The sequence below is a fragment of the Micropterus salmoides genome, unplaced genomic scaffold, assembly GCF_014851395.1.
Source record: "Micropterus salmoides isolate LMB-PRFRI ecotype aquatic unplaced genomic scaffold, ASM1485139v1 Ms_hic_scaffold_2, whole genome shotgun sequence".
Taxonomy (NCBI): Eukaryota; Metazoa; Chordata; class Actinopteri; order Centrarchiformes; family Centrarchidae; genus Micropterus; species Micropterus salmoides.
The window spans coordinates 48,267,106-48,282,786 of NW_024041150.1; the positions used below are offsets into that span (position 1 = coordinate 48,267,106).

General features: G+C 40.9%; 1 protein-coding gene across 1 annotated transcript; it reads right to left on the reverse strand.

Moving 5' to 3' along the window:
• Positions 1 to 2,988: 2,988 nt before the first annotated feature.
• On the reverse strand, positions 2,989 to 14,837 carry LOC119913136 (sodium/hydrogen exchanger 9B2-like). The gene is made up of 14 exons (XM_038732459.1): positions 14,772 to 14,837; positions 13,717 to 13,788; positions 10,223 to 10,328; positions 9,411 to 9,581; positions 8,722 to 8,864; positions 8,515 to 8,642; positions 8,266 to 8,347; positions 6,691 to 6,784; positions 6,484 to 6,590; positions 6,203 to 6,352; positions 5,968 to 6,076; positions 5,642 to 5,778; positions 5,332 to 5,506; positions 2,989 to 4,887 (listed from the first exon to the last, which is right to left on the reverse strand). The coding sequence occupies exons 1-14, from the start codon at positions 14,805 to 14,807 to the stop codon at positions 4,799 to 4,801; spliced, it is 1,599 nt and encodes a 532-aa protein (XP_038588387.1). The 5' UTR covers positions 14,808 to 14,837; the 3' UTR covers positions 2,989 to 4,798.
• Positions 14,838 to 15,681: the final 844 nt, after the last annotated feature.

Sequence of the window (15,681 nt, forward strand, 5' to 3'; positions counted from 1 at the left end):
CAGAAGGGGATGTGAGAACAGTAAACAGAAGAGTGAATATATATGTATATATATATATATATATATACACATATATATTTCTCATTAAAAGCGGCCTCATGTTTTGACACCTCAGGATAAAAGAACAGACAGCTGCATGCAGGCGCTTCAGTAAATAGTTTTATCAAAAGTAATCGACTTCAGTTCATTAAAAGCTGAGTTTCTCTCATCGTCTCTCTGCTTTTATATGTCACCACACTGGCTGTCCCTTCTAACTGAACTAATTACATTACAAACCCGTTTACTCGACTTGACTGCTGGTGATATCAGGTCTTGATATATATTTTGAATCTAGACCTCTAAATATATTGAGTATTACGTATGAGTTTTTGAGGATTGAGTGTTGCATCATGACAGTAGCAGCAAGTCTGCACGACAGACAACAATAGTTGAGTCGAGTCGATGAGTCATTGCATAGTTATAAATATGAATGGGATTTTTTAGGAGGTTTTCTTGCTTCTTCTTGTTGGGGGTCAGTTATTTAAATGTTGTGGTGAAAAGTTAAAAAAAGTAAATTTAAGTTCTGTATCTATTTCTGCAGGCAGTTTATACCTTCACTATCAACCAACAAGTCCTCCAACCTAAATGACAACATACACTCACCTAAAGGATTATTAGGAACACCTGTTCAATTTCTCATTAATGCAATTATCTAATCAACCAATCACATGGCAGTTGCTTCAATGCATTTAGGGGTGTGGTCCTGGTCAAGACAATCTCCTGAACTCCAAACTGAATGTCAGAATGGGAAAGAAAGGTGATTTAAGCAATTTTGAGTGTGGCATGGTTGTTGGTGCCAGACAGGCCGGTCTGAGTATTTCACAATCTGCTCAGTTACTGGGATTTTCACGCACAACCATTTCTAGGGTTTACAAAGAATGGTGTGAAAAGGGAAAAACATCCAGTATGCGGCAGTCCTGTGGGCGAAAAGGCCTTGTTGATGCTAGAGGTCAGAGGAGAATGGGCCGACCGATTCAAGCTGATAGAAGAGCAACTTTGACTGAAATAACCACTCGTTACAACCGAGGTATGCGGCAAAGCATTTGTGAAGCCACAACATGCACAACCTTGAGGCGGATGGGCTACAACAGCAGAAGACCCCACCGGGTACCACTCATCTCCACTACAAATAGGAAAAAGAGGCTACAATTTGCAAGAGCTCACCAAAATTGGACAGTTGAAGACTGGAAAAATGCTGCCTGGTCTGATGAGTCTCGATTTCTGTTGAGACATTCAGATGGTAGAGTCAGAATTTGGCGTAAACAGAATGAGAACATGGATCCATCATGCCTTGTTACCACTGTGCAGGCTGGTGGTGGTGGTGTAATGGTGTGGGGGATGTTTTCTTGGCACACTTTAGGCCCCTTAGTGCCAATTGGGCATCGTTTAAATGCCACGGCCTACCTGAGCATTGTTTCTGACCATGTCCATCCCTTTATGGCCACCATGTACCCATCCTCTGATGGCTACTTCCAGCAGGATAATGCACCATGTCACAAAGCTCCAATCATTTCAAATTGGTTTCTTGAACATGACAATGAGTTCACTGTACTAAAATGGCCCCCACAGTCACCAGATCTCAACCCAATAGAGCATCTTTGGGATGTGGTGGAACAGGAGCTTCGTGCCCTGGATGTGCATCCCACAAATCTCCATCAACTGCAAGATGCTATCCTATCAATATGGGCCAACATTTCTAAAGAATGCTTTCAGCACCTTGTTGAATCAATGCCACGTAGAATTAAGGCAGTTCTGAAGGCGAAAGGGGGTCAAACACAGTATTAGTATGGTGTTCCTAATAATCCTTTAGGTGAGTGTAGGTTGTATTAACCAGCCTTCAAAAAAAAAGTCACATGAGCGTATCCTAAAATAGCGGCCAACCTACATTTTGAAATCATGTGATCTACGTCAATGGCATAAACATGTGGAGAACACAGCGACACAAAGAAGCCAATAATTAAAGAAGGTAAACCCTGCACAACTGTTGGGTTAACCAGTCGACATGCACAAAAACACTGACTTAGGTTTAGGCACTCACCCTTACAAAGCTAACATTGCTAATGTAGCTAATGCTAAAAAGCTAATGCCACAAAACTAACTCAGCTAATGCTTAGCATAACATAACTTTGTTAAATAAATAAATCTGCCAAACACCAGTCTCATAGGAAATGGCCGAAAAACTTTCTATCCTTCCACCCTACCCACCACCCCTGAAACTCCACTTTCTGGTTATTTTATAATATGTCACTGTCTTTGTCACATTTTTGCGTTGTATGGCCACTAGAAGTCACTGCCACAGTAAATGAGTCGTAATTTTGTGTGGCTAAAACAACTTTCATAGTCATTTTTCTGTGGAGGACAGGTTCCTGTCTACAGGTAAACCTCACATCATTCTGATCTAAAGGGTGTTGGGGTGCTACACTACCAGTAGTGATGCTACTTCTATCAACACTAAACTAATAAATGTTACTGCCATTATTGCAACTAGTACTGCTTTTACTGATGCTCGACTTCTGTTGTGGTTTATAACTTGTTGAAACTGGTTTCTGTCTGACTCTATGTGACACTCTTGTGACACCAGCAGCAGAGAAACAGGAAACACTCACTGACTGATAATGATAAAGCTATACTGAAGCTGTGTGTCTGATAACATTGTATTTTATCACATAAGTTTTATTTTGTTCAGTCATTGTGTCAAATACATGCAGTATAGATTGTGAATGCAAATTGCATTTGCAAATAACTTCATTTCTGAACATCTAAAACTGAAAGATCTTTAATCTGCTTTTTGTTATCTAGAAAGTCAGAAACTTTTGTGGTTCAATCTGAAAATTATCTGAGCTGCAGAAATGTTGATTGAATGTGTATTTGAGACAGTGGCTGCTGACTTTTTCACCTTATTATTCACAAGCTACTTTATCCAAATATCTGAGTTAACCCTGGCCCTGACTCACAACTCTAAAGCTAATTGGCTTTAATCATTGATCAGATATTCAAAGTTTAACCGGGAGATGCTCCTGTAAGAGTCTCCACTCTGTCGAAAACAAAATCCATTCGATGATCCTCACAAATTATCTTTGTGTCTCTAAATATTTTCTACATTGATCTTTGCTTAAAAGAGCGAGGAGACCTAAAAGTTTTGGTAAGGAACCAGGATCGTGGAACTGACTAGTGAAGCCCATCCTACACCAGATTTCATCCCCCCAATCATTTTGATGAAGCAGGATGCAATGTAGGGCTTACTGGTCATGAATTTATTCTCATTTGAAGATACTTAACTCTCTGATGTCTGAATGCAGCTGACACACAGTGTAGACAGTGGGTAATTTAGATGCATTTTCTCTGAATCAATTACAGTTGTTCTGTTGATCAAAGGGTATTGTTCCAGAAATACAGACGAAATAGTGCTTTGTCTTAAATGAAGAGGGCACGTTGTAATTTTATTGACAAGGATTTATTGAGCCATTCATTAAAGGCACATGGTGTATGAAAGAACGATTAAAAATTCACAATAATTCTTGGAAATGTTCATTAGTAGGACAGGGAATTACAGAAATGAAGTATAATAACAATAACAGAAAACACATATAAATAGTAATGATAAAATATTATACTTAATGATTACTGATAATCTAATAAAAGCAGCCAGTAAATCTCAAAAGAGCTGGACACATCTGGTTAATTTCCTTAATATTTCATCATTAGCCTGGTTTGGATTGATTGCATTTAAATAGTGTCAACCTGTTAGCTAACTGTTTCACCTGCGAGGCTAATTAAACCCAAACAGGCAATATACCCAAACAGAACTATTTGTTGTTTGGTTAAACAACAAACAAACAATCCTAAATTCACACCAACTTCACAGTGAGATTAGTCAGCCATGTAAAAGTGAGAAAGTACTATGTACAACTATTTGTCACTTTCCACACAAACAAAGAAGTGAAACACTGTGACTATCTTCCGAGAGAGGCTGAAAATGAGCTGTTATCTCAATCACATCTCCCACATCTCTGTGACAGCTTTCCACCCGCCCTTCGAGCTCTGAAGAGCTATAAAAGCTTCACCACAAAAGCTTACCCCAGTCCGATTAGCATGCTGTCTAAAGTAGCTGCCAATCCCCAAATGATGAATTACCTTACCTGTACTCCACTTCACATATGCAAACAAAAAATATGAACAATAACTGAAATTAAAACGTGACAAATGTGTGACAAATAAACAATTACTACTTACTTACTACTTTGAGGAATTAATAAATATAGGATGCTACATGTGCATTAGCTAGCTAACTCATTGTGTATAAATTGTATTGTGATTTATCACATAAATACACATTTATGTCAACATCTAATTTGTTATAATGACTGGGAAAGCTCTTATATATCCAACTTAGAGCTAAACTATCCAGAATTACCTGACATTTTTAACAAATATGGACCTCTCATGTCTTTCCTAATAACACTACCTGTAAAAAAAAAAAAATATTAATAATAATAATAATAATAATAAGCTAAGACGACATTAAAAAAAACATACACTTATAATCACAAGCAGACAACACAAAAACATGGATAAAACATTAAAATCCATACAGACATAAAAGTACAAACAGTAAAACATTAGCATTAGCATGTCAATGCATTTAAGAAACAGATATAAAAGTTATGTTACAGTTATCTGCATATCTGCAACTACACAAGGTTTACTTAAAGTGTATAATTTACAGTATTACTTTCTTTTGTCTGTCCAGTCAGAAGCCTCATAACTTGCTCTCAAGTGTCACGTTGTCTTTTTCTTGAGCAATCCCATTGTTGCTTGGACTAGTGCCTCCATCTTCTGTCTCATCTGCTGAAATTAGGATTAAAAGTGTCAGTAAAAATATCTATCTATCTATCTATCTATCTGTCGTAAACCATCGTAGTGAGGACATTCTGCATTGTGAGGACATTTTGTCCAGTCCTCACTAAATCAAAAGAATGTTTGAGAGTAAACACCTGGTTTTAAGGCTAAAGTTAGGATTAGGTTTTTGATAAGGTCAAGATATAGCAGGGAAATGATTGGGATTAAGGACTAGGAAATGCATTGTGTCGATGAAGGCCCTAAGAACCAGAGCCAGACCGTCCTATACATTCATAACGCACATCTCATGTAAAAGGTTAAAGCGAGCATCAGTGTTTACAAGGTTGATGAGAGGATGAAGAGGAAACTATACTTCTGGGTTCAAGAAAAGAAAGGAACTCAATGAGGGTGACTTTTTTAGGAACAGCAAAACATGACTGTGTGAGCACTGACCTTTGACCTGCCGGGCCAGGAGGCGAGGTCCCGCTAGTCCAATACCCAGTGCTCCAATGGGGGCTGTGACCAGGATAGCTAACACCGCTAACGTTAGCACGTCCAAGCCAAATTTTATCAAGGTCTGGTCCCCCTCCTCCCTCGCCATGTCCAATGCCTTGGAGCCAATGGCAGCCTATCACACATGAATACACAAACATCGGACACTTTTAAAACACTTAAACACTTAATTCAAGTGAATGCACATAAGCATGAACATGACCCTTGAGTCTTTAGGAGATTCACAGGATATTCACATGCACACACAGACCTGTACTGTGGCTTTAGGCAGCCAGGCCACAGCGATGAAGAGCTTCTCCTTCAGGTTAAATCCTCCAAAATGAACCAGCAGGTAGGTGACGAGCAGGCGGATCACCAGACCAATACTGATACAGGCCAGACCCAGACCTGAACACACACATAGACAAACAGACCAACGCAGTGGAAAAAATATATTTAACGAAGCACACCAACATTAGGGAAATTATTGAAACATCAAAACGTGTTGGACTTTCAACAGAGTCTGGGGAAGCTCCTGCAGGTGCAGGTTAACAATATCAGAAATGATTTTGTTTGTTTTTTTAGCATTGTTCTTACCCACAGTGCTGGGGCTGAGGGTTGCTATGGTAATCTCTGCTCCAATCAGACCAAACAGGAGCGGCTGAAACACATCCCATGACCGACCCACCATGGCTGCCACCGGGACCTGGATGTAAAGACGAACACTGACTAAGCTCAGATAGGTTCAGTGGTAAAAGACATGCTGACATTGTGTAAACAGGGCTGAATCCAGGTGTTGAATCCAGATTAAAAGGATTCTGATGTGTGTTACCTTGTTGGTCTTCCAGCCCAGAGCAGCCAAAAAGGCCAGCACCAGCGTACAGAGACCACCGGCTCCAGCAAAACCGACAACATGACTGAAGAAGACCGAAAATATGGACAGACCCAACAGTAAGAGAGTCCTCCTCAAAACCAGGTCCTCCTGCAGAGAGGCCGACAGAGACAGACAGAGGGACGGGCAGGCAGACAGAGAGTACATTAAATGATTTAATTCAATTACATTTAAAGTTTAAATTTAAAATAGCATAACACAAAACCAAACCTCACTCTCACCTGGTCTTTGCTGGGGAAACAGGACAAGAACAGCCCCAGGATAAGCCCGGCTATGATCCCTCCCACCACCTCCAGCAGACCCTTTAGGATGTTCATCCACGTAGAACCTGCAGGACAAACAGCACATAGAACAGGATAGATAGGAATGAAAAGGAAGGAAATAGAACAGAATAAATTACAGTAGAGCGTTTTCTCCTCAGCTCTCACCTGTAGAGAAGGCGATTCCCAGACAGGTAGAAAATCCTGTTATGGCCAGAATATCATCAAAACTCCCTGCAGCCATCAGCAGGGTGGGGATTCCCTGGACAACAACACAGAACATTATTAGATGTCCCCTATTCATAGTTTTCAGTCACGTGACATGCCCGGTGACTTGGCGGGCAAAACAGCAGACCAACATAGCGGCTCACACCGCGACTCCCCCGTGGAGACGCCGCAAAAACAGTCAAATTTTATTTGTATCACCTTTCAACTTAAGAAAAAGAAAGATATGAACACAAGCTGCAAGTGTTGGGCATACCCGATCCATATAACTATATCATTACAGCATCCACTGCCACATTTCTACAGTTAAAAACTGCCAGGTCCCTGCCGCCACTCGACTGCGGTATGTTTACGTGGGGAATCCCTCACCTAACACAGCCCAGGCTTGTCTCCTCCTCGATTAGTGCATCCGAAATCACAACAACCATCCAGCATTTCCAGCAACTCAAAGTAACAGTGTATCACTTGCTTATTGGTTGGCAGGCAGCGTAAATAACGAGTGTTTTGCCCTCCATGGGAGTGTTTTGCATGTAAGCTGATCTGTGGTCTCTAATCGGTGGTCTATGGTCTGGTGAGAACTGTGTAAATGTAAATGCTATGTACTTGTATCGCCTTTCTAGTCTTTTCGACCACTCAAAGCGCTTTTACACTACATCTGCATTCACCAGTCACATTCATACACTGAGCCTAAGTGCTCAAACAGAAACTAACATTCACACACATTCATACACCGCCAGGGGCAATTTGGGGTTCAGTATCTTGCCCAAGGCCACTTTGACATACAGCCTGGGGGAGCCGGGATTGAACGGCCGACCTTCCGATTAACAGCCAACCCGCTCCACCTCCTCCTGTTCCTACCACTTCCTGTCACCTATGCCCCCAATATACAACCATGTGCATCTAATCACTGCCACCCAGTGTCTAAAATACTATATAAATATATAATACTATCATGTCAACAATAAATATAAATGGCTCCTACAGCTCCTTTAGCATGATTTTGTAATCACAGAGGAGGGTTGGGTGGTCTTCTAGGAGGTCCTAGTTCCAGTGGTCATTAAGAAGGTTTTAGGGGTCTTTCGGGGGGTCTAGGAGTGAATTAGGAGGGTCCAGTTGTCACCAAGGAGGTTTTAGAAGTCTACTTGTCATTTAAAGGGTTGTAGGTATTCTTTATAAGGTTCCACTAAAGAGGTTCTAGATGTTCATTGTTAGATTGTTGTCATCAAATATGTTCTCGGGGTCTTATACGGAGTTCTAGTGGTGATGTATAGTTAGATGTTCAATCAGAAGTATATGAGGTTTTAGAGGTCATATAGGTGGTTCTTGTGGTCAGTGAGATGGTTCTGTGAGTTTTGTAGGTGGTTCTAGCGTTTTCTAGGATAGGCCCACAGAGATAATGTGTAACATTTACACAGACTGGTTCATGTCTTTGGCTGCCCACCTGCTCCCCCTGGTGGCAAACTACAGAATCACCTGTGCTCAGACTGTTGTTAGAGCAGCAGGTGAGGGTTTGTTTACCTTCTCTACGCCGTATCCTTCTCTCTGCAGGAGCAACATCGAAGGAACCACAACTGCAGGAGACACTGCGGCCAGGACAAAACTACACACACACACACACACACACACACACACACACACACACACACACACACACACAGTGGCATTTTAGTCTTACAGATACAGACAGCTGTAGTTTCCTTATATTTATAATGATATAATGATTTGTGTGTGTGTGTGTGTGTGTGTGTGTGTGTGTGTGTGTGTTACCCCAGTATGAAGCCCCAGACCCATGGCAGACCCAACAGGAAGTGAGAAACCACAGCAACGACGGAGGCCTCCACCATGCAGGGACCGACCGCAACACGCACGCACACCGCCTTAAGGCGACTCAGCGCCTGCGTGTGCACACACAAACAAATATTTAAACAACTGTACCTGAAAGAGTCAGTAAGTATGTACAGTGTGTGCGCTCACCGAGGGGTCGAGGCCCAGTCCGGCTCTGGTAAGGATGATGGACAGGGCGACGTTCCTCAGAGCTGCAGACCAGTGAGTGTCGATGAAGACAGCGTCCGCTATGTAGGGAACGTTACGCAGCACCAGCCCTGCCAGCAGCATACCTGCAGACACACACGGGAACTGATCAGTCAAACAGTACAGGGCCTTTACAATGAGTGCGTTTAAATGCACATTAGTATCCTGGCTTTGATCATATTACGCATACAGGGAACATGAGAAACCTGGTTATTCATCTCCCTGTTTACATGATTCAGAAGGTATCCAGGTTTCTGATCATCTGCCTGCAGGTGTGTCTGAACTCCACTTCTTTTTTGCACAGCTGATTGAGAGTGAACATGTTTTGGTCTGTGGTGTCAAGAGTCACAAAATACAACCCTGCAGCACTGAAGTCAGACCCTCCCTCTAGTTATATCTTCATCATCATCATTATATCTTTTACATTATTTATTTATTTTGATGACCAACTACTACATAACTTGACTTGATGACACACCAGTGAACTCGACTCAGAATCATCAGAAACCTGGATCAGGATTTTTCATGCCACAGAATCCCCCAATAAGAGAAAGAAAAATTTCTAGACAGACTTCATGGTAGATTACATTAGATTAGATGAGATTAGATTGTTTTTAGATGTTGGGTCGTACCAAGTAGTGGGGGGAAGGGGGGCAGTGTGGGCAGCTGAATCATTCCCACCAGCTTCCCTCCCAGCACGGAGCAGATGAAGAGGATGACGATGCCAAACAGGTTTCCTCCAGGTAAACACTCACTTCCTGTGATGGCCCAGACAACTCCAAACAGCAGAGCAAACAGACACACTGCACGCACAAACACACACACAAATTAATAGCAGCTGAATCCATTTCCATACACCGTCTATATAGCTTCAGTGTTCCAGTGTTTTTTGTTTTTGTTGTTTTTGGGAGGGGTGCATTTGTTACTCATTAACAATATCATCAACAATGGGAAATAATAATCCTAGTATTAGAAAATAGTAATCCAAATGCTGTCATATTCATAATTCAGGGATAGATTTAGATTGATTTCAGAGGCGGCTGTATTACTACCCTTATGAAAGATCCACAGCTTGTTTTCATTGTGATTTTACTGATTTATGCATGAAATTTGTAACTTATAATAGCAAGTACCACAGTATTACGCTTTTTGATTTGTGCAAAATACTTTCACATTTCTCTCAGCATACTGACAGGAACATATGACATTAGCAAAACAATAAGAGTAAATAAAACAGAGAGACAGACATATCTTCAGATTGGTTTAAAGGTTGTGATTTCCAAAAGAGGAGCACTTTAGATTTTAACACCATGAACTCTGCTATAGCGCACTTTCTCTCATGATGGAGACGTTTTTCACTGGAGCCCACGGATACCATTAAAGAGAAAACACATGTGAGGACTCTTTTAAATACAAACACACCAAAAAACACACTGTTTGTTACCTTTAGTGATAAGCAGGTTGATGAGTCCCTGTGGTCGAGGACATCGGTCCTTCAGACTGATACAAGACGAACAACAAGAGGTCGAGCCCGATGCTGTCATCTTCGTCTAAACAAACACATTACACAGGTACTGTATGTATATACAGAGAGAGGCACACACATGACATGTACACACACATATACACACAGAGACATGGACACACACATATACACACAGACATGTACACACACATATACACACAGAGACATGTACACACACATATACACACAGAGACATGTACACACACATATACACACAGAGACATGTACACACACATATACACACAGAGACATGTACACACACATATACACACAGAGACATGTACACACACATATACACACAGAGACATGTACACACACATATACACACAGAGACATGTACACACAGACATGTACACACACATATACACACAGAGACATGTACACACATATATACACACAGAGACATGGACACACACATATACACACAGAGACATGTACACACATATACACACAGACATGTACACACACATATACACACAGAGACATGTACACACACATATACACACAGAGACATGTACACACACATATACACACAGAGACATGTACACACGAGACATGTACACACACATATAAACACAGAGACATGTACACACAGAGACATGTACACACACATATAAACACAGAGACATGTACACACAGAGACATGTACACACACATATACACACAGAGACATGTACACACACATATACACACAGAGACATGTACACACAGAGACATGTACACACACATATACACACAGAGACATATACACACAAAGACATGTACACACACATATACACACAGAGACATGTACACACACATATACAAACAGAGACATGTACACACACATATACACACAGAGATATGTACACACACATATACACACAGAGACATGTACACACACATGTACACACACATATATACACAAAGACATGTACACACAGAGACATGTACACACACATATACACACAGAGACATGTACACACAGAGATATGTACACACACATATACACACAGAGACATGTACACACAGAGACATATACACACACATATACACACAGAGACATATACACACAGAGACATGTACACACACATATACACACAGAGACATGTACACACAGAGATATGTACACACACATATACACACAGAGACATGTACACACAGAGACATATACACACACATATACACACAGAGACATGTACACACAGAGACATGTACACACACATATATACACAAAGACATGTACACACACATATACACACAGGACATTTTTCTCAACTGTCCTAAAGCAACTTTAGGAACAGCAACACTAAGGACAACTTCAGGAACAGAAACACTGAGGACAACTTTAGGAACAGCGACACTAAGGACAACTTTAGGAACAGCCACTACAAGAAGAACTTTAGTAACAGAAACACTGAGGACAACTTTAGGAACAGCAACACTAAGGACAACTTTAGGAACAGCCACTACAAGAAGAACTTTAGTAACAGAAACACTGAGGACAACTTTAGGAACAGCCACTACAAGAAGAACTTTAGTAACAGAAACACTGAGGACAACTTTAGGAACAGCAACACTAAGGACAACTTTAGGAACAGCCACTACAAGAAGAACTTTAGTAACAGAAACACTGAGGACAACTTCAGGAACAGCCACTACAAGAAGAACTTTAGTAACAGAAACACTGAGGACAACTTTAGGAACAGCAACACTAAGGACAACTTTAGGAACAGCCACTACAAGAAGAACTTTAGTAACAGAAACACTGAGGACAACTTTAGGAACAGCGACACTAAGGACAACTTTAGGAACAGCCACTACAAGAAGAACTTTAGTAACAGAAACACTGAGGACAACTTTAGTAACAGAAACACTGAGGACAACTTTAGGAACAGCGACACTAAGGACAACTTTAGGAACAGCCACTACAAGAAGAACTTTAGTAACAGAAACACTGAGGACAACTTTAGGAACAGAAACACTGAGGACAATTTCAGGAACAGCGACACTAAGGACAACTTTAGGAACAGCCACTACAAGAAGAACTTTAGTAACAGAAACACAGAGGACAACTTTAGGAACAGCGACACTAAGGACAACTTTAGGAACAGCCACTACAAGAAGAACTTTAGTAACAGAAACACTGAGGACAACTTTAGTAACAGAAACACTGAGGACAACTTTAGGAACAGCGACACTAAGGACAACTTTAGGAACAGCGACACTGAGGACAACTTTAGGAACAGCCACTACAAGAAGAACTTTAGTAACAGAAACACTGAGGACAACTTTAGGAACAGAAACACAGAGGACAACTTTAGGAACAGCGACACAGAGGACAACTTTAGGAACAGAGACACTAAGGACAACTTTAGGAACAGCCACTACAAGAAGAACTTTAGTAACAGAAACACTGAGGACAACTTTAGGAACAGCGACACTAAGGACAACTTTAGGAACAGCCACTACAAGAAGAACTTTAGTAACAGAAACACTGAGGACAACTTTAGTAACAGAAACACTGAGGACAACTTTAGGAACAGCGACACTAAGGACAACTTTAGGAACAGCGACACTGAGGACAACTTTAGGAACAGCCACTACAAGAAGAACTTTAGTAACAGAAACACTGAGGACAACTTCAGGAACAGAAACACAGAGGACAACTTTAGGAACAGCGACACAGAGGACAACTTTAGGAACAGAGACACTAAGGACAACTTTAGGAACAGCCACTACAAGAAGAACTTTAGTAACAGAAACACTGAGGACAACTTTAGGAACAGCCACTACAAGAAGAACTTTAGTAACAGAAACACAGAGGACAACTTTAGGAACAGCGACACTAAGGACAACTTTAGGAACAGCGACACTAAGGACAACTTTAGGAACAGCGACACTAAGGACAACTTTAGGAACAGCGACACTAAGGACAACTTTAGGAACAGCCACTACAAGAAGAACATTAGTAACAGAAACACTGAGGACAACTTTAGTAACAGAAACACTGAGGACAACTTTAGGAACAGCGACACTAAGGACAACTTTAGGAACAGCGACACTGAGGACAACTTTAGGAACAGCCACTACAAGAAGAACTTTAGTAACAGAAACACTGAGGACAACTTTAGGAACAGCAGCACTGAGGACAACTTTAGGAACAGCCACTACAAGAAGAACTTTAGTAACAGAAACACTGAGGACAACTTCAGGAACAGCCACTACGAGAACAAATGTAGGAACAGCAAGACAGAGATCAGATTTAGGAACATGAACACTGACAAATTTAGGAACAGAAACACTAGAACAATTTTTTTAACAACAAGACGGAGAACAATTTTAGGATCAACACTGAGAACAAATGTAGGAACAGCAAGACTGAGAACAATTTTTTGGAACAGTTGTGTTTGTGTGTGTTGTTGACCACTCACATTGTCGTCCAGTTCATCTGTCTTCCTCCGCGGCAGGACGGTGATCTCTCTCTCGTCCTGACCTTTCCCTCGCTTCACCACAGGTGTGTGTGTGGAGAGAGAGAGAGAGAGAGAGACATAGACAGTGAATAAGGTGCCGTACAACTTGTCTGAAGTGAAAATTAAACATGCATGTCAACTTTAACCTATGCTTCACACACACACCTTTGTTTGCACATTCTCCCCCTGCTTGTATCACACTTCTCCATATGTTCTTCCTCTGTTTCCATCCATTCATTTTTCATTCTTTTATAGTTTTTGTTTCATCACATTAATCATTAAACCAGACAATCACGCTTACACACACATGTAATGGAAAATCTTCTCAGCAGTCCAGCAGTATACTACTTGATTTTAATAACCCTGTGACCTTGCCTCTATCACCACCCTCAGGACAAACTTTCCATCTTTTACTCCACTCCTGTAGGAACAAAAAAATCAGCAGTTTGTCGATTTTTCTGTCAGCTGATAGTTTGGTTGTTTTAATCCAGCAGCTCTTTTACATGTCTTTGTTCAGATCAAACTGTAAAGATTCAGTCAGTGTTTTAACATTCGTCTAACTATTACTAGTATCTGCTTTCACCAAGGTCAAGGTGTGTGTGTGTGAGATTAGGTACTGGTATTCAATCTAATGCAACTGCTCTGCCATAAAGGCGACTTTTATGACAGCATGACTGTCATGTTCAGTTTTTTTAAATGGCAGGTTTTAGCACTGAGGCCTTGGTTAGAGGGGGACTGCATTTATTATATAGTGTAGTTGATGCCACATACACAAAAAAAAAACATAAAAACATAACGAAAAGATTAACAAATTCTGTAATCTTACTGGTCCTACTCTCTGCACTAAACCATGTGTCACTATGCTACACTTTACAGTCCAGTGGTTGGAGTTCAAATGGTGGGCAGGTTTATATTTTGGTTTACATCTAGATCGCAGGATGTTTTATTTAGAGTTTTATCAAAAAAGGCTGTTTTTTTTTTATGGGACACGAACAAGTGATATGAAGAGCTGGTACCTCAGCTTGATCCTGCTTCTGTCCATCATCACTCATCCGACAGTACCGCTTCGTGGCTTCTTCGTCCATCATCTGAAACAGACAAATTACTGGGATTAGTGACTGTAGCGTAATTAATCAAGAAATGAAAATTGGTGTGAAAAATGTAGCACTAAGAAACTCATAGTCATAGTTTTATGTCATTTTGTATATACCATAATTTACAAGGTTATGCTTTATTTTATGGGTCAGTAATATAATAATTTCCATTAATTAATTTAAGATCATTACGCTAAAAATAAATAGTTGTATACTTTGACCTCCCTCTTTTTCCTCTTGCCTTCCTTCTCTCTCTCTCTCTCTCTTTCCTACAGTGTCCTGGGGCTTGACTGATCTCTGGGTTGGGCACCAATCTCCACCCGCTCCCATTATACACCTGTTGCTGATCATTGTTCAAGCCTACTACATTAGGAGAGGCCTGAGATCCAGTCCTCTGGATCATTAAGTCATATCTGACTACTCCTCCAGACCTGAACTGCTACCAGCCTGCCTCTCTAACCTGGGATCCCAGCCTGTCTCAGCCAGTAACCCCCGCCAGCCAGCTCAAGACCCGGACTTCGACCCATAGCCCCCTCCCCCATTTACTCTTTCTGTCTGTTAAACATAAAGCAGTTGAAACTTACCTGCTGAATCTGCCTGATTGTGTGTTCTTTACTATAAAGCCAGACATGGTGTCCACAACATCTTAGAAATTATGAGAAAATCACCCACAAAATAAAGCTTTTCTCAAATTTTAGATTTACATGTTTAGCTGAGCTGCTATGCATTGATTAAAAGACTATTACACTTGCAATTCACTGGAGTTACTTGATCAGACATGGACCAACTGAACACTACATCCATTTTCCCTGGAAACTAATCAAGTTTTTTT